At 44.6% G+C, this 26,495-nt stretch overlaps 1 protein-coding gene across 1 annotated transcript in view; it reads right to left on the bottom strand.

Annotated features, from left to right (window-relative positions):
• Positions 1-26,495, bottom strand: part of PPARGC1B (PPARG coactivator 1 beta) — a 140,524-nt gene that overhangs the window by 21,571 nt on the left and 92,458 nt on the right. Inside the window, exons 3-7 of the mRNA XM_086931606.1 lie at positions 20,375-20,584; positions 12,292-12,402; positions 9,231-10,236; positions 5,616-5,646; positions 337-401 (exon numbers count right to left, since the gene is read on the bottom strand). Of these exons, the coding sequence (XP_086787732.1) occupies positions 337-401; positions 5,616-5,646; positions 9,231-10,236; positions 12,292-12,402; positions 20,375-20,584 (1,423 nt within the window). The remainder of the gene's footprint in view (positions 1-336; positions 402-5,615; positions 5,647-9,230; positions 10,237-12,291; positions 12,403-20,374; positions 20,585-26,495) is intronic.

Below are 26,495 nucleotides of genomic sequence, written 5' to 3'. Positions count from 1 at the left end.
TAGCACAGAAGAGGAACCCACTTGACCCTGCATTGAACCCAGTAGAGAGTTGCAGGTCTATTTCACATCCAGTGGTGCTGGTCTATTTCTCCCAGATCCTTCTGTCAGAACTGCTGTGCTCTCCCCTACAGTTCAGTCCTCTCTCGGGTGGAGTGGACACTACTATGTTCTCACTGCTGCACAGCAAAACTTGATCATAATAAGAACAGCAGCCACCAATCCTCTGCATACTCTACCCCCTAGCTCCACCTCTTCCTTTTGCCTCAGATTATCTTAAGGAGCACTGGGAGCCACCCAGCCAACACCAAGACCGCCGAAGGTCACCCGTGTGCTTACCTGCTGTCCCGCACAACTCCACCGAGACGCCCTGGTCAAAACCCTTCTTCGGATATACAGAATCACTGTGGGAGAGCAAGAACAAGATAGGGTTAGAGATGGGGTTAGCAGCACAAAAGGCAGTCAGAACCCTAATAACAAGGCGTCCCTTTAAAGAAAGTCCTAACTTCATGCAGGCCCCTTGTCTCTAGAAGGGGAAGAACAGACCCAGGACTCCAGATCAGGCCTCCTCTGACAATCAGACTCCAACTTTCCTGGGTGCCTCTCTCTGTGGAAATGGGGTGCTTTAGTTCTGGGAGTGTGCTGGAGCTTTGAGATCAAGCCACTCCGGTATCTGGTTCCTGGTGTGTGTACTTTATGAGAGAAAGATGCTGTAGTACCCAATGCATGCGAGTCTTGTTCCCGGTGCATGTGTGTCCTAAGAGGAACGGATGCTCTGGTTCGCAGTATATGTATGTCACATGAAACTGAAACCACAGGGTCTCCAGCATGACCCAGTCACATAGTTCACTGCAAGTCTGAGGCATGAGCACATGAGACCGGGTCACCCACCGACGGCGCATGCTGGGTATCAGCCCCGCTGAAGTGAAGGCCATCTACCCAGAGCAAGACATTCAGTCTTGTTGGGAGTTAAAACAACAGATCTCCTGGAGAGACGGAATAAACGAGGATCCCAGACACCATCGAGGGAACCGATGCGAAAAAATCCTAGGACGTCTAGGTATATAAGTGTACAGATAAGACAGGCCAGTTGTCAAGAAGGAACAGTAGGGGAGGATAAACAAAGTTGTATAAAAAGTATATTTTTATTTAGTATATTTAAAAATCATATTAGAAATGACCAAAGGTCAAAGCAATATGATAGGTATAAAATATCTTTGTCAAAATTACATACAATAATCATAACGAATTAACATAGAATTCATAATACATAAAATAAAGGGAATATATTAACAAAAGCATACAGATAATCACATCAATAATAAAACAAGCATAAGAACTCGACGCGCGTTTCGGCAGGGGACCGCCTTCTTCAGGAGACACAATTTTAATTCCTGAAACACAATTATAAAAGAATATCTATGTTATCTAGACATCCATAAAGATTATAACAACAACGTGTACAATTATTATTACTAATAAATTTAAAAACCTACATTCCTGACTTGAGGTCTGACCATGACTATTGTTATGTACACTCAAGGCCTTTGATGAGCAATATAATTTTGCCGATTGTACAGTATCTGACTCAATTAAGGCTAACGTATCTTGGATTATGAGGGCACCCCCTTACAATGAAGAGAAATACACTCAAGTTTCTTTTAATAAACTAAAGTAGAATCACTTCTAGATTCCTACATATCGGACTAATTCTTTGTAATTGATAGCACACAGTAAGTTCATATCTATCTTCCTTAGGTTACAGATTGTTTCAAAATAGTTGTTTGTTAAAAGAATAAAACAACATAACAGATCCAAAACAACAGTGTTCAATTCACAAGGGTATACTCACAAAGGTATAAATCTATCCATGCAGCAAAAACACCCAAGGGGAATCTTCATGCAAAAGTGATGAGTTAATGGAATATTTTTTGATAGAGGGATTCCTAATGATAAAATTCGCATTGTTAACGGGTGGTCATATCAAATTATTCATCTCAATAAAAAACACATTGGCGTGACAATTTGCTCTTGACATGTGGATAGCACTGCAGAGGTAATAGTTTTTGGAAGGATGGAACACAAAAAATGTGCAAGGTCATGCACATTGTACCCCCTAGATGAATGTGTCCTATAATACTAGTCATATCACATGTATATGGTAGCATATGGACCAAGGGGCATCTTAGGTGATTACAAAAAACTTCCAGGTACGATCCACTTACTATTAGGCAAAAGAGAGCGATGGAAGACCGTCAAGGAAGGGGGGACAGGTGCTGACTAAACAACACTGTTAACTGATATAGTGCACCACAAAACAAAGAATTGGTGGTATCAGCCCTGTACCTTATATTTCCATATATGATGTGTGAATGTTGCTGACGAATTTTATTCTTTATATAGACATTTGATGACCATATTGAAGATGTCCCAGAACAATGGGTACCGTAAATACACTATGGATAAAAACGGAGACAGAATAGGCTTATTCCTCATGTGTTATGACCATAGTAACAACAATGGTCTAAAACCTTAGATGAATCATGAAAAAAAGAAGTAGATATAGTAGTTACCTATAGCTTGAAACTATATTAGATGGTAGACTTGACGCTTGACGCAAGGTCGTTATTGATGGCACCTTATCTCATAGATAATTTAACAGGCTCTAAAAGAACGAATTCCAAATTGACAAGTTATTCTTTAAATCGTCTCGAAGTTAGTTGCATAGTGAGGCAGTATTATACACATCCGGGCTGTTTTGGCTATACTAACAGACCCCCAAATAGTCTTTAGTTAAGTTTACCTTGATGCTTAAATGAAGTGGCGCCTGTGTTCGACACAACTCTGAAAGGTGGCCTTGGAATAACGCCTTGTAATGTTGAATTTAAAAAAGACACTCTGAAAAAATGAAGTCAGAGTATTCAATTAGTTGCTTGTAAATATAATTACAACGTTGCAAAAAATTGCAGCACAACAGAAAGCTAGTAGCGATCTGGGCGTGCTTTCAATCTCCACCATGTCAAGGGCTTACCGCAATACGACTCGATACTGGCGGACAGCAAGATGTAGCTGCTTCGTCTTCCGGCGTGTGGGGACTCGTCCTCCTTAAAGATACAATGTATCTCACGTTAGAAAACTTCCGTATTTAAAGGAAGTGATAAACGCGTGAAAAAATCGCGGAGGGTGCTGGTAATAAAACCGAAGTAGGACTATACTCCCACAACCCGATCCCGATTCAAAATGGCGCTCAAAAAATGCGCGAACAATGTCAATAGTCGTGAGACGTGAGATACATTGTATCTTTAAGGAGGACGAGTCCCCACACGCCGGAAGACGAAGCAGCTACATCTTGCTGTCCGCCAGTATCGAGTCGTATTGCGGTAAGCCCTTGACATGGTGGAGATTGAAAGCACGCCCAGATCGCTACTAGCTTTCTGTTGTGCTGCAATTTTTTGCAACGTTGTAATTATATTTACAAGCAACTAATTGAATACTCTGACTTCATTTTTTCAGAGTGTCTTTTTTAAATTCAACATTACAAGGAGTTATTCCAAGGCCACCTTTCAGAGTTGTGTCGAACACAGGCGCCACTTCATTTAAGCATCAAGGTAAACTTAACTAAAGACTATTTGGGGGTCTGTTAGTATAGCCAAAACAGCCCGGATGTGTATAATACTGCCTCACTATGCAACTAACTTCGAGACGATTTAAAGAATAACTTGTCAATTTGGAATTCGTTCTTTTAGAGCCTGTTAAATTATCTATGAGATAAGGTGCCATCAATAACGACCTTGCGTCAAGCGTCAAGTCTACCATCTAATATAGTTTCAAGCTATAGGTAACTACTATATCTACTTCTTTTTTTCATGATTCATCTAAGTTTTTAGACCATTGTTGTTACTATGGTCATAACACATGAGGAATAAGCCTATTCTGTCTCCGTTTTTATCCATAGTGTATTTACGGTACCCATTGTTCTGGGACATCTTCAATATGGTCATCAAATGTCTATATAAAGAATAAAATTCGTCAGCAACATTCACACATCGTATATGGAAATATAAGGTACAGGGCTGATACCACCAATTCTTTGTTTTGTGGTGCACTATATCAGTTAACAGTGTTGTTTAGTCAGCACCTGTCCCCCCTTCCTTGACGGTCTTCCATCGCTCTCTTTTGCCTAATAGTAAGTGGATCGTACCTGGAAGTTTTTTGTAATCACCTAAGATGCCCCTTGGTCCATATGCTACCATATACATGTGATATGACTAGTATTATAGGACACATTCATCTAGGGGGTACAATGTGTATGACCTTGCACATTTTTTGTGTTCCATCCTTCCAAAAACTATTACCTCTGCAGTGCTATCCACATGTCAAGAGCAAATTGTCACGCCAATGTGTTTTTTATTGAGATGAATAATTTGATATGACCACCCGTTAACAATGCGAATTTTATCATTAGGAATCCCTCTATCAAAAAATATTCCATTAACTCATCACTTTTGCATGAAGATTCCCCTTGGGTGTTTTTGCTGCATGGATAGATTTATACCTTTGTGAGTATACCCTTGTGAATTAAACACTGTTGTTTTGGATCTGTTATGTTGTTTTATTCTTTTAACAAACAGCTATTTTGAAACAATCTGTAACCTAAGGAAGATAGATATGAACTTACTGTGTGCTATCAATTACAAAGAATTAGTCCGATATGTAGGAATCTAGAAGTGATTCTACTTTAGTTTATTAAAAGAAACTTGAGTGTATTTCTCTTCATTGTAAGGGGATGCCCTCATAATCCAAGATACGTTAGCCTTAATTGAGTCAGATACTGTACAATCAGCAAAATTATATTGCTCATCAAAGGCCTTGAGTGTACATAACAATAGTCATGGTCAGACCTCAAGTCAGGAATGTAGGTTTTTAAATTTATTAGTAATAATAATTGTACACGTTGTTGTTATAATCTTTATGGATGTCTAGATAACATAGATATTCTTTTATAATTGTGTTTCAGGAATTAAAATTGTGTCTCCTGAAGAAGGCGGTCCCCTGCCGAAACGCGCGTCGAGTTCTTATGCTTGGTTTATTGTTGATGTGGTTATCTGTATGCTTTTGTTAATATATTCCCTTTATTTTATGTATTATGAATTCTATGTTAATTCGTTATGATTATTGTATGTAATTTTGACAAAGATATTTTATACCTATCATATTGCTTTGACCTTTGGTCATTTCTAATATGATTTTTAAATATACTAAATAAAAATATACTTTTTATACAACTTTGTTTATCCTCCCCTACTGTTCCTTCTTGACAACTGGCCTGTCTTATCTGTACACTTATATACCTAGACGTCCTAGGATTTTTTCGCATCTGTTGCCACCCTGCCTAGGAGTCTATAGATTGTCACTACCCAGGGGGTCCTTGCTATTCACAGTTACCATCGAGGGAACCTGCATGTGGACATTTGTGTGAGAAGATGGACAAGGTTCCAAAACTCAACTATTATGTTTTTCCAAGGAGGCAACAGCTGTTGTACACCATGTGCCTTGGACAAGTGTGGGCACCTATGCCAACCTTCATTGGTGGGCTGTTAATTTCTGGAAAAACTTACCTTTCAGGCGAGGGCAGCGTGAAGCCAAGGTCTGAAAAAAAAATAAAGAAAGAGAATGCATTACTCAGATAGTTTTCAAAAGTGTACACATTCAGTACAGAAAGCAGAGGTAAGGGAAAATAAGTTAACTATCAGAAAGGAACCCCCTCTCTTTTTCACTTGCATTATACCCAGTCCTTTCTTTAACTCTGGGATACCCTCTCTTTTTTTAAAGTAAGAGAAAATATGCCAGTGACCCAGACTGCTTTTTTTGGACTATGGTGAGAGAAAGGATGTGACAAAGTAACCCACCATGTGCACACGATCAGTGTTGTGGGTTAGGTCCATAGGGAGTGTGAGACTTAGGAAGGCTCAAGCTACCGGCAGGGATCCACAGATACCTCACAGAGGATAACCAGCGCCAAGCAGGGATTTCAGAACTCGCTGCCATGCAGAGATAAGCCAAGGCTTAAGATAAAACACGTGGACCTAGTCACAACCGACGTGGTGGAGTTTAATACCATCTGAACCTAATCCTTTTCATCCAGATATATTCAACTACCCACTAAAATATCTTCATGTTATAAGAATGTGGTGGAACTGCAGAGGTGTTTCTCTGGCCACCTCCAGCATCTAATTACTTGAACCTTCTCGTTCCCCTATGGTGAACACTCTAGATTATTGCCATTCAGTGCCCCTTTTCCCCACTCTTTTTGAAAGGTAAGGGTTGAGCCGTGGGCTTTTGCTGCATAAATCGAGCTTTCATCGAGTGAAATGAAACATAGGGAGCTCCCAATGTATCCCTTTGGAGGAGTAGGCCCATTTTAGAGATATCTTCTTCAGATGCCTATTCTTTGACCCAGACAAAATAATCTGTGCAAGAATATGGACAATACAATGCCACTCTGTCCCAAACAATAATGATGTAGGTCTAAGTCTCCTAAACGTGTGACATGCTTCGAGAAGACAATATGCAAATCTGCGGCCAGGGTTAACATCTTTGTATCAGTTTGCAGGCTACAGCTAGGTCAATGGTGAAAGTCCATACATATAAGAGTTCAATCAGAAACTCACACGTATTGGAAGAGCAAGCTGGCAGATGCACACTTTGTGCCGTATGCATCTTTAGCCCATTATCTGGGGAACCCTAGAAAGGGGGGATGTTTAGTCCTCACACTCAAAGTTCTGACCTTTCAGCTTAGAGTTCACTGAAAAATCTGAGTGGAAGTGCAAAGATGGCCTTTATGTGAGAGGACATAGGGCTCCCGCTGATCTGTAAATGGACAGTGACCAACTGAGACATCCTTATTAAGAGTAAAAATTTAGCTTGGGTTTAACTACCATTAGTATGACCCTACACTGCTGTTTCAGAGGGGCAATGACATTCTAAAACAGTCCCACGGTTTCCATCACAGACTGGAATTTGATAGTTTGCGGATCTGTGTTTTAAGCAGAAAATGGAATGATTCATCTCACATTGGATACAAGAGATCAGATACCGGCCACAGAGAGGTGATGTACATTTTTTGGCCTCTGCCCCATATCTAGGCTAATGTTCGACCTCTAGACGTCACAACACGTATATACTCTCATAGGGCTGAAAAGAAGAGCTTGTATTTTTCCGATCCTCTGTTGTAGGAATTCTTTTATTGAGGACTCCTGGGGAATCTACAAATGTGACCAGAGTAAACCTGTGTTTTTCTGCTTTGTAACTCTCAAATCGGTCTCTTGCAAAACATGTCAAACACATTTAGACTATCTTCCTCATGCCCAAATAAATATAGCATATAGGTAAATATGGTTATCAAACAGCGACACTAAACAAGGTATGGCAACGACACACCATTTTGGGACACGTTTCGCGATTTTTGCTAGTTTTTTATCAAAGTTTAGATATATATACAAAGAACACTGGAGACTGTGAATTTGTACACAAAACAATGAAATTCAACCCGGATTTTAAAAAAACCCACAGAATAAGCATGTTTTGCAGGAATACAACACTTCCTGTTCATATTAAGAGGCAACCAGAGGATGGTGTCAAACTTTGGATGGATGCAGCACTTTAATAACTTTAAAAAGTTACTCTTGAAATCCTGCCAAGTGAATAATTTGTTCATGGCGATTTTTCTCTCTGGCTACCAAGCCCCATGGATTGACTATTGTGACATGAGAGCCTGGCTAGTTGTTTGTTGAACTGTAGATACCACTTCATTGGTGCTTTGTACCACCATGCTGTAGATGTTTGGTCACCAGGCTGTGATGGTTTAGACATTTGGTTGCCATGCTCTGGTGCTCTGACTGCCAACGTATGCTTCGGATATAGTTTAAAATGTCTGCCATTTCGGCAATCACTAACACTATGGGCTGTACACAGATCAACCCTCTATCAATTAATGATGACTGATGCGGTCATCCCACCCTCATCACATAGAAAGGTTGCCTTACTGGGCCAAACCAATAAACTGTAGCTTTGGGAGCTTGTTTAGATAATGAAGTCTCTGTAATCCTATCCATCTAACTACCCCTGAAAAAGGTAGACCCAATGCCAATATTGTTATATTAATCTGGGGGGGCTTCTATAAATCGAGCCCCTGACAGACGGATACACAAAGCCTATGCCTACAGCCCTCGAGAGATGCTTTGGTTACCGTGTTTAGAAAATCGCTCTCCAAGCATCTACCGACCTCAGGCATGGGGTATGGAAGGCAATCCAAATTGTGCAGTTAGAGACAGTAAATGTGTCAATCTCCTCCTTCTTCAAATCAGATATGTTCCTGAACAAGGGGCTCAGGAAGTAGGAGGAACATTTTAAAGTGTCTATGACCTATAAATCGCTTCTAGGGATTGGGGAAAGGTGCCCCGGACAAACCTTCTCTATTGATTCTAAGTGGATGGGCAAACACAGTCCCTTCTTCAGCGGCAGGTGGTATCTAGGCCTTGGTTCCCACAGAGTCCCTTAGGAGGTCCACAAAAATTTGACATGTAATCTGAAGGGCTAAACTCATAGGATCCCCATTTACCGGTTTAGACGAGTGCAGTATTTTTCCGAATCCTTGGACACTAAGCCAACTTGGTGGAACACAATTAACTTAAAGTCAGGTACATGAGAATACAAATACACATACAAGTCTAAAATACTTTCAAGTTACAGAAGGGACCAAGAACCCAGATGCTGGACCCCTCCCTGACACAAGAGGGGAGATGTAATGGATTAACCACGAACCACAAAAGGCGACAACTATTGCCTATGACCTATTTCAAATATATGGGTTTCAGACACTTGTGGCAGTAACTAATACTTAATAACTTAATAAATGTCCCATTTAGAAGCGATTTTAGAGAGCAACTCACGTTCTACTTTTTAATGGTCTCCTCTCTACAAAGGACTTTCATTGATTTGTCGGTTTTGTGCGGTAAACCGCTTCCAATTTATTAAAAGATTATTAAGTGGGCTATAATGTGTCTTGAATATTGGACCGAGATGTGAGGTGCCAGTCTGATTTTTCACTGTCTAATTTTGTGAGTGACATTCAAATGGGGGAGCTTCCATCAATGCACACATGGCGATGATTTCAGAATGTAGGTATCAGCTCCAGCTTACTTCCCCACCTCAGTCGCCCCGTTTGCCCTTACCTGTTTCTGTTCTATGTGGCTGGAGCAGTTGCTCAGAAGCTTCCAGGTTTTCCACTTCACTCTTTAAGCTCACAGCCTCCTCCACTGCACCAAGCCCGCTCTCCACCTCGCACAAGGCTTCGTTGAGGTCGTCCTCGGTGAAGGACAGCCACGGGCCCAGCTCTGGATTCAACCGGCCAGAGCGCCGCACGGCGTGGATCGTGCTCTCTGGTTTTGGGGCAACCTTTGCAGATGCACTCTCATGTCTTACAAGGGATGGCCGTCTCATGTCCCGCCCTGTGCCGCCTGCCTTGCTTTGTGCCCAAGGACAAGGTTTGAGGGCTGCTTTCACCGGGAGTTGCATTTTGCCCTTAGCGGCATACATTGTGGTGTTCTCCACTTCTTGCTTGATTGCGGTGGGCGACTTGCACCTGGAAGTGCTAATTAATGAAGCATAGGTTGGCTGCACCAGTCGATATGGCTTACTCACGTCGCTGGCAACATCTTGAGCCAGCAGCTTCCTCAGTATAGAATTTTCTGAGCACAGTTTTTTCGGACGACATTTTGTTGAGCTGGCTAGGTTGAAAGTGGTCTTGCCGGAGATAATGGGCTTCTGTGGCAGGGACGTCATCTTCGCTTTCTTGAAAACACTGCCATCATGCCGATGCTTGCCATGCGAGTCCTGGGCACTCTGCTTCCTGAGGGGGAGGCAGTAGGTATGCATGTACTGGATTAGTCCCACCATAGCTTGTTGCTCCTTTTCGCAGATAAACTGAGGTTCCACCTCACACCGAGGGCTCTGCTGGGTGTTGCCGGCACCCTGAGGGAGCTTACCCTCGCCATCGCTGCTCCCTCCATCCCCAGAGTCATTGTTGCAGGCCTGGGACACGCTCTCGCTAGTGCTCTGACTCTCCTCGGTCACAGATTGTGGAACATGTTGAAGGGTCACTAAGTGCTTGTGGAGTTCGGTGCAGCTACGGCCCTGCCCACGGCTCGATGTGGACTTCCTCTCTCGCGAGACCTCAGCCTAGGAGCAATGGAAACAAAGGCACAGTCAGGCAAATAGTATCTAGTGTGCACGCGTGAAAACTTCACCATGGTGATTGTAGTGCATAAATGAAAACAATAGTGTCAAGTGCATGCAGCATGGCACTGAACAGGGCTCCACTTGAAACCCCATTCTCCCATCCACAGCCTCCCTCAGGAACTGCATGGGCGGAATCATGCTCAGAGGGCAGCTTAAGACAAGACTGGTACAAATATCCGACCTGCTGCTCTGGAGGGGGTCATTCCAGTGTGGGTGAGGCAAGGATTAAGAATGATGGCCATCTGAAGGGCTGCAGGCGGGGGACAGCAAATCAGCAGAGGGTTTAAGGCTAGAGTGGCGTGGATTCTGAATGGTCCAATAAAAGGGGCGGGAAATCAAGGGCATGGTTAGATTTGAAGAGCGGGATCAGGGACCTTTCAATGAATCAGTGATAAGAGTCTGCCTACTCTCGCAGGGGCTGGTGGGTGACGTAGTCCGAACACCTTTGCTAGGTGGTGATATGAACAAACTGGAAATCAAGCTCAAAGAATGCTACAGAAGTTGTATTGATTAATGGCAAGCACGGCGTCTCTTTCAAATGTGCCACCGGATGGGTTAATCTCATACCCCAAATTTTAAGCAATTTCAGGTTTTTCTTCCAAAGAACCTGGATAGGATACATTCAAAAGTGGTGAAAATATTTCTTAACTGCAGCCCCGAAGCAGCCTGCGAAAGGTTTAGCTTATAAACAGTTGGGGTGGATGGATCTTGTGAACATTTAGGAGGTTGCAATGAGTGGCAGTGGAGGGGAGGACCATTTAGGGTTATTTCAAGATCAAAAGGGCTGCTTAGTTTCCAGGCATGGAGAGGATGCCGTGCAGTCTGAAGGGCATTACATGCAGAGATATTGAAAGTATGCCCTTCCTTGGTTAGGTTGAGCATCAAGTAAAGGGCAAACCTCCAGAAAGAAAGCCACAGGTGCGGTTGTAGTGAGTGAGCTTTAGAAGAGGGACAAGAGGCCAAGATTAGGGTCGCACGCAGTTAGGATGCCTGAGGAGGATATGACAGTGGCCAGATCCGTGGTGCAGAAGCAGTGGAAGAATGTTGCCAGAACAGAGCCTGACAGGAGGGAGGAGGAGACTGGGGTTTGGGGAGGGGTGCTCAGTTAGTCAAGCTTAGAAGAGAAAGTTCCAATGGTGAAGAATGGGAAGAAAGTGGCATGCGAGATTTCATTGAGGCTGTGAGCGACTGCAGTCATTACAAGAAAGTCCTGGTCTGCGGTATGGCAAGTGGTAGACTGGTGAAAGAACAGGAGACAGGTGGTCCTACCGGAATGTCCTAGAGGATGGATAGTGGATTGGATGTCCTCAAGTAAGGTAATGACAAGAGTCTTTGAAAGTGGAGTAAAGAGGTGGGGTGGTTGCTTCAGGATAGTGGTTGCAAAGTCATCAGCGGGGGCAACGATGAAGGCTTGGTGAATGGGAAAGACGAACAAAGGTGGGCCTGGGCTGTGTTTGTGAGACAGTTGAGAGACATTTTGAAAGGGTGACTGAGGCGAGAGCATACGTGTTTGAAAGTATTTGGATCTGCCAGGCCAAGAGCAGCAGAATCAATAGTTCACGCTTTTATGTACATTGCTGGCGAATTTGCATAGGAAGGTTGTTTACATATCAAGAGGTGGAAAGAAGTGCGTTGTTTAGAGTGCAAATAGTTGTCACCACATATTACAAATTGAATAGTTGTTTTCTACTGGGATATATTGATTGCTTGTGAAATGCTCGCTATCAGAGGACGAGAACGTGGAGTGGGTCCCCCCATTCCACCAGCTTCAATGGCCCCCTATGTCTTGAAACAATGACTCCACTGTGAGCATCTTTAACCGGATCTCTAGTGCCCGCACCGTGTCGCCAGGACTAAAACAGTCCATTGGCTACTTAAACACATTGTTGTGGAACAAAGGTTCTAAAGGCCCCTTAAGGATCCCAGCAGGAAGGACACCAATATTGTGCCCAACATGAACTTCCCTTGACACTCACCAACAATCTCAAAACTTACCTTAAGACAAGGTCTCTGCAACCTGGGCTTAAGCCCCACCTTTCGCTGGAAGCTCTCCTCCTTGGGCAACTCGCCCCCTGAGGGTGCCGCAGTGAGTAGCAGCTTCTTGAGCTGTGGAGACAATCCGGGGAGAAGAAATCAGCCATCTAACACTGTCCAAGCTTAATCCACATAGCTCAGACACATAACTTAGTGAAATTACAGCAGATCAGCAGTAAACAAGACATTAATAAGGTTTCTTCATCGCTCCGTCTCGTCACCAACTACCACCATCTGAATTCTTCCAGCACCACTGGCGCCCCGAGGAACCTTCCCCAAACGTACTAACGATGCAAGAATGGGCGGAAAAGCACAGGGAGTTATTGTCCATGGAGAAACTGTCCTGGGACCTCAGAGGACCGAACTATAAATTTGATAGCCAATAGCAAGCATTGTTAGGCAGTGCTTTAAACTGGCTGGTTCTGTCTGGTACTGAGTACTGGCACTTTTTTATTTTGAGAGGGAAAGTACCGGCACTTCTCAAGCAAAGCGTAATGCTTTTAATTGGAGAGTACTGGCACTTCCCAGAAACAAGCAGGTACTCTGGTACAGAATACCTGCACTTCTATTTTTCAATTTCAAACACTGGTTGTTAGGGTATCTTATGGACCAAGGGCTGGAGAACGGCTGAGCCCCTGAGATCCCTTCGACTGTTGATCACTTGAGAGAATACACGCGAGTTACGCTACCCGTGTCTAGTCGAAGGGTAAGGTGATGCAGTGTAACCAGGTGGACTAAAAAGTGAGGCCATAAACTTTCTTATTGGGAACATTTGAGAACTGCAAGTTTGCGGGGTATTTTGGGGTGGGAAGGGGCTGGAGAGGGGTTCCACTAAATAAGCTTTCTATTGTATGTTGTAAGATATAGTGAAATAAATGAAAAATTCGTTGGGATTATTTTCTTCTCACAAAGCTGGGTATCTAACATGATTCTTTGGTAAAGTAAAACCAGACAAACTACACCAAATACAGCGCCAAGATTAGCCAAAAACAAGGGGGCTTTTCGAAGAACACTGCCCGCGTAGCTACCAGCGTACACAATTACATGTGCAGTGTGCTCCTTAGAGGTACTTCTAGTCTGAGTAATATACTCATGGAATAACAAATGAAAAACATGAAAACACTACCGTCCTGATTCGACGAGGAGTATATTAGGAGGACACACTTAACTTTTGGTAAGGTGTGAAGGGTAAGCGTGGCCGAGTGTAGGAAGGGGCAGGTGAGAGCACGAGCCAGGAGGATTTCAGAAGTACTGAAGCTCAGCAGAGAAGGACGACACTTAATGGAAAGAAAGGCCACACTGTCAGGAGCTTAGAGGCATCGCATGGTGCTTGTGGTAAATTGCACCCTCCAGGTCACTATGGAGAGAGTTTTCATTCCTTGACTTCTGTGTGATACCCTGATGCATTCTGGGTGCAGTAATCTTGTTTTGCTTCCAGTAACACCTGGATTGGAGACCGTGAGGTGCTCACCTTGGCTAGCCGTACTAGGCAGCTCATTGGAATAGTACACTGGCAAGTGAAAATTTGGCTTTCCCAAAAAATGTGTTAATTTTTTTTTTTAATATCTTTCCTCGAAATACAGCTAAAGAAAACAATCAGCAATTTAACTATCTTGCTTGAGTTTTTAACTCCGCGTTGGGAGGGTTAAACAGGCGAAAGGGAAAGAATAAAACCTTCAGTGGTAAGAAAAGAAGATTGTGATAGGATTGAGAGTGGAAAAGCGGTGTTCTTGGTGCAATGAAGGAGCAGTATGCTTTGCAAAGCTCCTAAAAAATGCAATAAATTCAATTTAACCACCACGGTGGTGGCCAGGAGGATTGCCAAGCAACGGGAAATTGTCATCAGATGTCCACGGTGTGGCAAAAAAGACTTCTTTCCCTTTTAATGTGGGTTTCTGCACTTGGAACATACATCTTGAAAAACAAAGGCCTGTGGTCAGTTACATTACGCAAACTGGACAGGGTGTGTGTAGTGCACTGCGCCATTTCCTTTCTCCCTAGAGGCCAGTGTTGTTCCTGAAAGAATTCAGATGTTGGCATTCTGTGCAGAGTGGAGATAAAACGAGTAATACACAAATTTTATATGAATTGCTTTTTAGAGTATTTGAATGAATGTACCAATGCAGAAAATGCAACAGTTAATTATAAACATGATATGAAAAAACTCCAACCAAAATTCATATTAGAATAACAAACATATATTTCTAGAGCGTAGCAAAATAATTGAAAATTATATGAAATTTCACAATATGTACAATATAGATTTTCAAAGCCCATAAGTATACATATAACATTTTCAAGACGCCGTGTTCATTCTTTTTCAACTAAGTTTCATAGAATCCCAATATTATTATCAATACTTTAGAAATGTAAAGCTTTTGATTAGTGAGCATGGAGAGAACAGCGAATAAAAATCCCTGCCATTGAGCCTCCCTGGGACCACGATTACACATCTTCAGAGTATTTTGCATAATTATGGATTCATCACATTTGCCACATAATCCATCATATGCTGCACAGTTTGCAGATTTCAACAATCGTTTCTAGCTGAAACGGATCATGAATTAGTACTCAAAGTGTCACATACTGTGCAACACTGTGTAAGATGAAGATTAACTGGACAACTTTCAGTTGTCGTTTCCAGGTATTGAAATGGTACTAATGAGGTTAAAGTTTTAACTCAGCTGTATTTATATTTGTTAAAATGACAAAATAGCAAAAGAAATGTGGCACCAAATTATAAACCTTATGCGCGTAGCATGGGTTTACTTGCTGCATAGATTAGTCAAAACTATTGCACAATTTGAGTGCAAATGCCACATAGTTCCAGTGTTCCTTGTGATAATGGATCCCTGCATGCTGAAAACAGGCGATTGCACTAGTGCGCTAAACGGCTGACATAAAGGTAAGCATCTCTATTGCCTATGGAGGGACCCTACCATTAAAGCAAAGAGTATAGGCATACGACGTGTGTTGGGGAGACCAGGTCCACTGGCGGAGCTTGAGTGAGTCTGGTGAGGGAGGGAGTGTGTAGGCGCCCTAGTGGCTGAGTGCCTGCAGGGTAGAGTGTGTGTGGAGTTCAGTTCAGTTCAGTTGAGTTGAGTTTGGTTGGTGTTAGGTCAGACTAGAGCCTTATAGGAATACTGATAGCACTGCCAATTGGGCTGCTCATGGAAGCTGGGCACATGCTAACTCGCCACAGAAAGGCTAGAGCGGCATTGACCAGTTCTGAAGGAAGGTCCCAGTCCTGGAAAGGTCAGCACTAGGCTGTCCCGAGGCAGGTTCCCCTGGGATCAGGTTGCTCTCGAAATTCTTGCAGAGAGCTAGCCCTGGAGGTAGCCGGAATCATGACCCACCAGCAGTCCGGGTCCCCACCAGGGCTCCCAGCTCATGGTTGAAAGGCAGAGAGAACAACTCCAAGCCATCACCCACTGGAATTAACGTATCCCCACCTGGCACACAGCCGGGCATAGAAGGATGGCCCTACCTTCAGGGAGTCTGAGCCTGCATATCCAATCCAGGAGCCCACGGAGAGCGCTGGGGAGGCCCTCTCTCACTGCCTACTGGCCTTGCTTCTTTAGACAGTGGTGAGCTGAGCTCGCCCCCTAGGAGTCCACCTGGGGGAGGAGCTGGCCCGAATACACAAGCGGGAAACATCTGGCTCATTTAATACCTCAGATCAGGGATGTCTGGGTGCTGCTAGGGCCCATAGTGAACGCAAGGCAGTGTGCGCCACCTCCTAGGCTTCTGTTAATCGGACTTCCGGTTCAAGACGAGCAGAGCGCGGGCGCTGGCAGGCTTCAGCGACAAGCCGCTGTTAACAGAAACGTTCAGAGGGTGGTTTGGATGACGGCATAGAGGGGAGTGGCTTAGTTTCAATGTGCCCCTGCACCTTTGGTCCTGCCGGCACGATATGTGGCTGCTTGGTTTGGTGCCGCAACGGTTAGCGCCTGTCGCCTGCTATGTTGCAGGAGGGCGCAGGGGGATAGTGGCTGAGTAAGGCTGGTTAAGTCTCAGACACCCCACGCCGCCGCACTGCAATTTGGTACACCCCTTAGCCACGTTGCTCCCTGCCATAGCAGCAGCCCAGCAGTAGCAACAGCGATTGGGGATATAAGGAAAGCATCCAGAGTCTGGGAGGGACATGAATACGAGATGGCGCAGAATTTGGAATCGACCACCCCAGCCAATCATGAGAAAATAAAAAAGGTTCCCCAAGCCAGCCTAAATAAGCAAGGAGGCACTGAGCCGGCTATGGTCTTAAGCAACCAGGAGCACAGGCAAGACCTGGTCTCCACTGAGTTCACACCACCCAACAATCTAGCACTTTATCGCAGGAGGAAGTGGGAGAGAAAATGTACAAGGAAAGACAGAAATAGGGCGTAGCCAGCGAGAACCATCATAGGGCAAGTCTACTAAAAAAAGGCGCCAAGGGTAACTGCTAATGCAAGTATTAGAACCTACACTTATCACTTTTAATTTGCCACACATTCAAGTTAAAGTTAGAGCTTGTAAGGAGTTATTGCAGAGTTGGGGCATAAACATAGTGCACTTCCAGGAGGACTGCTAAGCCCCCACCTGCTTTCAATACCAGATAAACCTGCAATGGAGAGCAGAATTCATACCTCAACCTGCCCGCTCAAAGTTATCCTTTACGTAGAAGGCAAGATATCCTTTGGAAAAAACTTTTGAGGGCTTGTGATTTAGCCGGATTGGTAACGTTAAATGGTCGTCTCCCGGGGGATATCCCACCAGCCTGGACAAGGTCCTCCAGCAAGCCAAACTCCTACCTTGATATTACGATAGTGAGTGCCAGTTTATATAGTAGGCTAGTTGATTTCAAATTTGATCAGAGACCTGAGAATGGTTGTAACCCAGAAAACCTCGGGATCAGTGCCACTACAACCGCTCTGAAAATCTAAAGTGCCTTAAATGGATAAGATTTAAGACCGGGCAAGTGAAGCAAAGAGAATTCTGAAAGGAATATCAGTTAACATGCAAAATCCAATAAAGGCATGGAATGTCTTTTGGAGAATCTAGCAGCAAGGTATCCGGCAAATAATACACACAATAGCGCAAGCTTCAAGCATAATAAAATCATCAACTGGCCAAAGCGGATTCGCCTTATAAGATCCCGGATCAGCAGAACTATCCAACAACTGTGGCGCACACCGCAGTATTCAGCATTGCTAAAGTGCCTAAGAGCTCATCGCAGCAGCTTAAAATAAAAAGAGGTTTGGTTGCACAAGTAAGGAAGATCTGAAGCACTGTGTGCCAAGCTCCTCCACTGCTCCGAACGAAATGATCACAGGACTTTCTGGAAGATAATTTATGAGCTCAACAAGGTCCCCAGGGCAGCAAACAACGCTAATTTAAGCGAAGAAGAATGAGTGAACTTTTTTAAAGCACACTATAAGGATGTACAGATGCCTCTTCTGCCCCTGGTCCTAGTCTTGGTCGATATCAAATGGAACATAGTATGGACCCAGCCGATTTAGCACTTACTAAAACCAATAGCAATGATGGCCTAGACATCTTAAATTTACCCAACTGCGTCAATGGAGAAAGTTATCAAGAACTCGCGTACTAACAGTGCGCCTGTCCCCAATGGAATACAGCCAGCCCTCTTGAAACAAAATGTTAATATTTGGGCAGGTTTTCTGATCTCGATATTCAATCATATATAGCTAATTAAAAGTATTACGGAAAGCTGGAGAAGGTGGGTAGCTGCGTCCCCTAGCAATTATCAGTTGATATCCCTGCTTGATGTAGATCTAAATAAAATCAACACTACTCCGCAAGACTTCTTGGAGTGGAAGACTGAGGCAAGAAGAATACCAATGAATCAAACAGGGTTTTCGAAAAAGCAAGGGACCACTTCTAACCTGATAGCAGTGGGTCTCATAATGAAAAGGGTGACTGATACCCGCACAGCGTCATTCATGTGTTCTGTGGACTTTAAAACAGCTTTTGAACGTGTTCCTCGAGTTATGCTTTGGGTGAAGTTACAACGTTGGGGTATCCATGAAACCGTTGGTGAACGTGCGCGGTACAAATATTTTTTAACGTAACGTAACGTAACGTAACGTATCCCACCAAAGGCTGTAGAGGGCGAATCTGCTGCTTTATACAACAACCTGGGTGAAGATCAAGGTGGGCAGCACCTGACTAGAGAAGCCAACACTTCCCTCGGAGTGAAGCAGGGGTGTGTATTAGCACCACTTCAGTTTAACCTGTTCCTTTCAGATCTTTTGCCATCCCTTGCTGAAGTGATGTTGCATGCACCAAGTCTTGGAGGCCAACAGTAGTGCAACATTTTATATGCAGATGACCTGCTCCTGTTAATACTCGAGTAGGCCTGCAGAGACTGATCAACAGGCTTGCTGAGTACTCAGTTAACAATCAATTGGAAATCAGTCTCAAAAAGACTAAAGTCATACCCTAAAATTACTGGGGAAATGGTACCTCAATGGGGGGAATATTGATGAAACAGCAACCTATACGTGTTAGGGTTTAAACTGGACTCGAGGAGCTCCTTCGCCGCGCACAACTTTGCCTTTTCTAATTGATGGAAAAGCCTGTGAGGGCACAATATAGAGGCACTGATAACAGTGATACAATCTAAACTCATTCCTACGAGATCATACGGAGGTGAGATAATGCGGAGTGAAGAAGCGGATATCTTGGAGAAGCTTATAATAAGAACGTATGAACGAGTGTTTCAGTGACCGAAGTCTGCCTCCCAAGCCCAAGTAAGATTCGAATTTTCTTTGATAAAACGATCACTCGCTAGGCAAGGGGCTTTTGTCAAATGTTGTCATCGATTACGGAGTGCCCCTGAAGATTAATTGGCACGTCTTGCTTAGGTGGAAATCAACTTGCAAATGGGGAAATGTCAATTTGCTAAGTACCTACAGAGCAGCATAGAGAATCTTGGGATTTCAGATTTACGGCAAATGAACACGAGTGATATACCTTCAAGAAAACTCTGAATAAATGCAGCCAACGGAAAAGCCCTTTGGAGGATAAAATCACATTGGCAAAACGAGCATGTTGGTGACTGGTGATAAATTATCAAAATATCAGCAAGGAACAACCCTACTTTGGGGCAGCATTTTCATTGACCAGCGAGAGGGAACTTATAAAAATGGGATTTGGTCTGATTCCACCTCTTGACTTCTTACCAAAGTGGCAAAAGATGGCCCAGCAGGACAAATTGTATCACTTGTGCCATCAGGCAAATGAAACGTTTATGCATATACTTTGTGCATGCCCCGGCTTACAAGTACTTCGGACTTTGGTGCATTAAGAGCGTTTAGCCTTGGGCGTAAGAACATGTAGGTCGGTGGCCATAGAGGCTTTAAACCCAGAGATCTTTATGTTGAGCATTCGATTGGTGCAATTTTTAATAAACAGATAGAAGATCTGTTAATAGAGATATGTTTTATTGCCCTAGTCAGGGACGCTAATGGGACTCTGGAAGGACTGCTAGGGGCCACTCTATTTACAGGCCCTTGGGAAGTGACCCACTCTGCATGCTCCTTTGCAGAGCATATTTGCTGGTGTTTGCACAATGCATTTTTGCATGATTTTCCTGTGCATAGCCAGGTTGATATAGGACGGTCCATGTCTTTAAATTGTTTGTGCTTGTTTGCACAGTATGTCATTTGATGCCACACTTCAGGCGCCTGCAGTGCTCAGAGCAGCCACTGGGATGCACAGCCCAGGAACTAACTATTCCCACTGTGATCCAATGGCCCACAGGTCTTTCGTCCACCCCAGCAGATGCTAAGAGCTGGCACACTAGAATGCTGGGTTTCTTGGCGAGGAAGGCCAGCGCCAAGACCCTTAAATCATCAGGTTAGAAAACCACAACTGCTTAGGAACAAAACATCAGCAAAGTTTCTACATCATTACTACTACAAATTTAGGTTAAAGCCTTAAATGGAAAAAATTCAGACCTTTGTCGGCTATCATACCCATGCAGCCGGCTAGTCAGGGAAGGCATCCATTGCCACTTTAAACAGTAGGAAGTGGTTCTTACTATAGACAGCTCATCTTCATCGGCCTCAGAGGGCGGGGGCGACTCTGCCAGCGCCGCGTAGGAGGCGGGGCTGGCCGGGGAGGCCGGCGGGGCGAGGAAGCCTCCATCGTGCGTGGTGGCAAAGACAGGCAGGCCGAGATCGTCGTCTTGTATGGCGTCCAGCGTTTGGGTGAGGGCGGCCAGCAGGGCCTCATTTTCACTGTCTATGATCTGCGAGGAGAAAAAGAGAAAGCCGTGAGGGTGGAAAGGGCTGCTTCGTGGTGTGGCATTTGGCTCCTGGCATGAGCCTTAATTTCACATCATTTTTACTGGTACATAACTGCACATACATAAAAAAGGGCGAAAGCTGAAAATTAAGCGTGACAGGGAGTGGTGACAGCCAGAATACAATGGAACCTCTGGCTAACCCAGAATCATTATTTAATAAAGAATTATTCTTAAACTTGTTAACCATTTTACAAAAAGGTGTATGCAGACTTATACATTTATCAACATATAATCCAAACATGTGGATACATTTTTTACAGCATATAAATGTAACACATAAAAATATTAAATGCAATCGATACAAGACTACCTCTCGTAAGTAAATTCCTCACACCCACTCACACATAAAAACAAGTTCCTCTTTCTACAAGATTGTATTGACGCATCTACTTGTCCAGTGCTAGATCCACATATAGTGAACTCGAGCTATAAAACGTTGACGCATGTTTGCACCTCCACTTGTGGTTCTGGAGCACCTTCTTCAGGACAGCACAGTGTTTCTATCAATCCCTTTCCACCAGTCCAATCCTTACAGCGGGCAATAGGACAACCAATGTTTATTTGCTCTGCGATTCCAGTTTATCTAGTCCAGGTATGTGCTACCAGCAACCCGATTCTTCATTGACAGTCCTGTAATAGCACCCTACAGTTAAACATCCCCCATCCTTACTTTCCTCTTTCGAGAAAATGAACCTCTGATCTTTTGTTTAGTGAGTTAGACTTTATCAGTGCCAAGATTTAGTCAAACCCCCCTCTTTTGTTAGAGTTGCACTATTGAAACCCCCAATTAAAAAAAAACTCCTGATTTTTAATTATTAAGTTCAGCTAAACAACATTTTATGTTTCCTTTCCTTTGTACTGTATATTGTTTGTAACAATGCGGTCTTATTTTAACTCTTTAGAATTTACCTTGTCCTGGCTTTTTATATTTGGAGGAAGAATGATAATACATCCTTGACCAGAGTAACGTCAAGGCTTCCGAAACCCTTAGCAACTACAGCCAAAATATTGCAGGTCTTCCAACAGAGGAGTACTGGGCCTTCAGACACAACACACTTTAGCACCAAGTGAATGCGTTCCTGCTTTCAGAAGGTGGGAGGCCTGGAGGTGGGAGGACCGGAGAGGCAGAAGAACAGTACCTAGCCCAAGGAGGTGTGTGTAGAGTTGGCTCGGCATACACTGCCTGTTGATTGGTCTAGGGTCACTGTCATTTACTAATCGCTCCCCAATGCTGGGGTCATCCATTATGGGTCATATGGCCTCATTCGCATCACGGAAATATAGTGGGATCTTGGATTACCCTGCACCTTCTTGTATTTGAAAACTTGAGAAGAATTCCACACTAGACTCATGGCTATGTTTTTGCTGTTACTGGATTACTTTTAATTTGTGCTTCACAGGTACTTCAATGGAATACCCGAGCGGCCTGTGCCATAGAAGGCTGGATGGCCCCTGCCTTCTCAACAAGGAAACACTTGAGCTGAGATGTGCCCCAACACAAACATCAATCAACCACAGAAAGGGCAGAAGAACTGGACCACGCACCACCCATTGCCAAGGCTTCCATTAGGAGACTGGCCTTTAAGACAATGGTTTGATTTTCAGCTGCCAAACATACACAGTGACATCACAAGACTATCTTTTTTGTGAGATAGGTCTATGGGGCCTGATCCACTGCGACTAACAAAGCATACACTGTAAACATAAACACATTTGCTTGATCAAAGGTTCTGAAGTAGCAAAGCTTGAAACCATGACAGGCAGTCGTGTCTACAAACGTGGAAGTCAATGCTAGCCACTAGAAGCCAAGTAGGAATTCACATGGAAGACCTACTAAAGCATGAAGCGGATGGTGATCTGTGCCAAGATTTAGCCATGCGGGATTGAAAACTGCTTAGACTCATCTACCAAAAACTTCTTGTGGCAGTTCCACGTGAAAAAATAAGTTGTGGCATGGTGTCTAAGCTCTACGGGGTCAGATTTCTAATCCCAGCTTCACTGCCAATAATCCATGTGCAGATTACATCATGCACGTTTAACTAAGTTATCTCATTCATTACACTTTTCAATGTTCGTAACACACTCCTTTGCTTTCCATCCTTTAATAAGATGCTCTGTAATAAATTGTCCCATGTGCAAACACTGCAGGCTCCTCAGTTAGTCTAGAGAAGCAGTAAACAGTGATTAAAGAGCTTCACATATGAACACTGAGTGACTGAATGGTAAGACATATTAGGGTAAACAGGATTTAAGGACGTGTAGTTGGAAACCAGAACCAAAGTACCACTGCCACGCAGTCGCTATGTAACAGGCCAGCACAGTCAAGTGGTCAGCCAGCAGTGGAATTTTTGTATGATGTCTATTGATCATCAGCAAGGTTGTATAGGCCAATTGCCGGCACAGCCCCTGGCACTGCCACCGTGCATAGTTCTGCTGGTCTTTCTCTTAGGGCCTGAAAAAAATAAGTGATGGAACGCTTGAATTAATCTCAGCCAATGGCGATTGCTCAGGCTGCATCCCAATCCATCGTTTGTCGCCCACCACGCCACCTGAGTTTGGACTCAGCTAAATGGAAATGATCCGTAACCCTGCCCTTATGGGAACAGTCCAGCCTGAACTGCCATGCCAGGTCCTCCCGGAACTAGAATACAAGCAACCCAGGACTGGTTTCACCCTTATTATTATTTTTAACAAGACTGATTTGCATATGGCTGGGTCCAAACTGAGATGGCATGTTGTGCACAATAAAGGACTGGCATGTAGCTCAGAGTAATTGCCAGTGGTTAAGATTCATTTAAGCAATCCATCAATCACTTTTAGAAAACGTTTAGTATGTTGCTCCACTTGGTCTGCCCAGACATGAGTCCCGTAAACACTGTTTCACTGGAACCAAGCTAAACTCGGATGATGAGCCCATAACAAGGGCAAGTTGTCTGCGTTTAGGTTCAGGGACGACCTGGCTTGCCATTTTGGGCTCGACTGCTCCCACTGAGGCAGGGCCAAGACTCATTTGGGTATATCTGGGTCCAAACTAAGGGAGCATGGTGTGTTAAATAATGATGCCTGTTGTTTTTAGAACAGCGGAAAATGTGGCTGCGTCCTGTATTTATAAAATATGATGTAAGGACAAGGGCGCAGGCAACAAACTTACTATTTGAAATCTCAACTATTGACATTGCAATTGCTCTGGGGAAATACATAAAGGCGATGTTAAAAGCATTAAGAAGCCAAGAATAGTCTGTAGTACTGCATGAACTCTAACATGAAGGAAATGATATAAGAACTAAAGGAAAGAAATGAGTTTTAAATGTAATAATACGTTTTTATTGCAAGATGTACATTTTAGGGAAATTGATATACCTAAAAAGGACATGTAAGAGTTTTATCTGACGCTGGATTAATTTTACATTGTTTTATGAGTTTTATGGGAATATTTTAAACTTGTGATATTGCTTATTGCTACTGTTTAAAGACTATGGTCATAATAAACATAATTTTTGACTTGACTTGAAATAAGGATGGACCAGGGAGTAATTACCAGTAGCTAAATGTAATTCAAGCATTCCCTCCACAACTTTTTTTTGGTATACTTTGGTCTTTCTGTCAGGTGCAGTGCGCACATGTGGCCACCAGGGGTCACTGACAACGCGCAACATAGCACGTGAGCAAGGTTAACTGTAGGAACATTCCACCAGCAGCGACAAAAGCAGCGAGATATCCAGTGACAAAGGTCAGTAGAAGAAAGGTGACGCGGAGACGTTCTGCACAGTAAGTACTATTAGGGGAGTAATTAGGGGTGACTCAAGCAGAGTTTCACTGCAAGAAGTGGCTGTGAATGTATAACTTGAATCTGCAAAGTGTGGCAGCACCCACCTTTTCTTTGAGTCTTTCATACGTACACATGTATAAGCTTCAGAAGGGTGCACAGGAAAGGGGCCCTCTTGCTTTGAAAGGAAAAGGGGGGGTGTGGGGGTGGCACAACATCATTTTGGAGATGAAAAACCTGTTCGTGACTGGATATGAATAACAGGTGCTGATAATCTAAGAAAATGGGGCACTCATTTTCCCTGCGGATCTATTCCCATCTCTTCATTTCTGGGTCAGGGGAACTGCAAGCCTGGGCTTTCCGTCTCAGTGACTCGCGCACAGCCTGGAATCAGAGCGGCCATTCCTAGTCCAGGCGCTGCAGCCCTTGCTTCTCCTTCCCCCCACCACAGGCTGGGCTTCGCGATCCCCCGCGGACGCAGAGGCTGCGGCCAGGCCTGTATGTTTCCCTTGACCTTCACCTGTGAAGACCCAGGCCTCTGCATGCCTCTCCTGCGTCACACTGCCTGTGGATCTTGTATTCTTGTCTGTTTAACATCAGGCAGGCTGGCCTTGGTGCTCTTCTCGAGTTACAATCATGCAGAACATGGCCACGGCGATTCACTGGCTGCAGAGCCCGGGCCTTCTTCATTGCTCCCCCTTATACGGAGTGCAGAGTACACTGGCAGTGGAGACTGACCTCTCTGTAGGCACCTCCCTTCTCACTGTGGCTACAGGATCTAGGCCTAAACTCTCCGGTCTGTATGCCAACTCTGGCCATCATACGCAGGGCTTTAAGTGAGCCGGGTCTCAAGGGGTCTGAGCACCGTCAGTTTTTGAAAGCGGGCTTCAAAACGGGTCTCTGTCGGGCTCTCTTTTGAGCCCTGGCACAGGTGGTCCGTCTTTTTTTCCGGACTGCAGTGACAGCAGCAGTCCGGAAAAAAAATGCTAGGGTGCAAAACAGCCCGATAGAGACTCATTTCAAGACAGCAAGCACATCGATGTGCGCTGCCCACACTGCTCACTTCTCACTAGTGGAGAAGTTACGGCATGACGTCATTCCAGGTGAGCGTTGCGGGGGAAGGGAAATACTTTAAAGAGTCATTTTCTTTCTGGATTTCCCTCTTTAATTGGAGCCATAGTTGCAGCTTATTTGGTGACCTCTGACCCTGCTCGCAGGCAGGTCGCTCCCCACGCCATCACACGGCTGCCAGCTGCTTCGTGCCTGATACTGCTGCCCGCCATCTCTTGCGGTTTTCCCACTGTTCCCACTCCTCCCGCCACTGCGTCCCTGCGTCCCTGCCCCCCTGCTTCCCCATTGGCCACCCGCTCCCGCCTCCCAGCTGCTCCACTCTTCCCCTTTTATGCATCGAAGGTGCACCAAAGGCAAGCCCGTCTGCGCCTGGACTGCACCCAGCGCCAGAACCCCTGGACCCCGCGAACGCCACAACACCAGACTCCGCTACGACGCCAGCACCCTCTACGCACTCAATGACGGCCGAAACCACACCTGCTTCCAGGCCGCCCCAAAACAGACTCATGGACCTTTCTCCTGCCACACCTGCAGCTTCACCTGCAACAGAGCCACCAAACCTCCAAGCACTGGACTCAACCACCTCCGCTGCATACTCCTCAACACCTGCTCCGCATGCAAACACGCCGTCGAGCTTTGGGATCTGCTCGACACCTCTGCCCCAGACGTGGCCTTCCTGACCGAGACCTGTTGGAATGACTACTCGGCGCCCGACATCGCCATAGCCATCCCGGACGGCTACAAGATCACCGCAGGGATCGCGCCAACGGAATCGGAGGAGGAATAGCCATCGTCCACAAGTCTACCCTTAAGCTCGCCACCCACGCAGACGACACCCTCAACACCGCCGAACACCTGCACTTCCGGATCCACACCGACCCCAACACCACCCTCAGAGGAACACTCATCTACAGACCCCCCGGACCCAGAGCTCAGTTCAGCGACTCCATCGCCGACCTCGCCAGCACCCACGCACTCGCCTCCACGGACTTCATCCTCCTCGGAGATCTGAACTTC

Source organism: Lissotriton vulgaris, chromosome 7 (genome assembly GCF_964263255.1).
Source record: "Lissotriton vulgaris chromosome 7, aLisVul1.2, whole genome shotgun sequence".
In the NCBI taxonomy this organism is placed as follows: domain Eukaryota; kingdom Metazoa; phylum Chordata; class Amphibia; order Caudata; family Salamandridae; genus Lissotriton; species Lissotriton vulgaris.
This window is presented reverse-complemented; position numbering and strand designations above follow the sequence as displayed.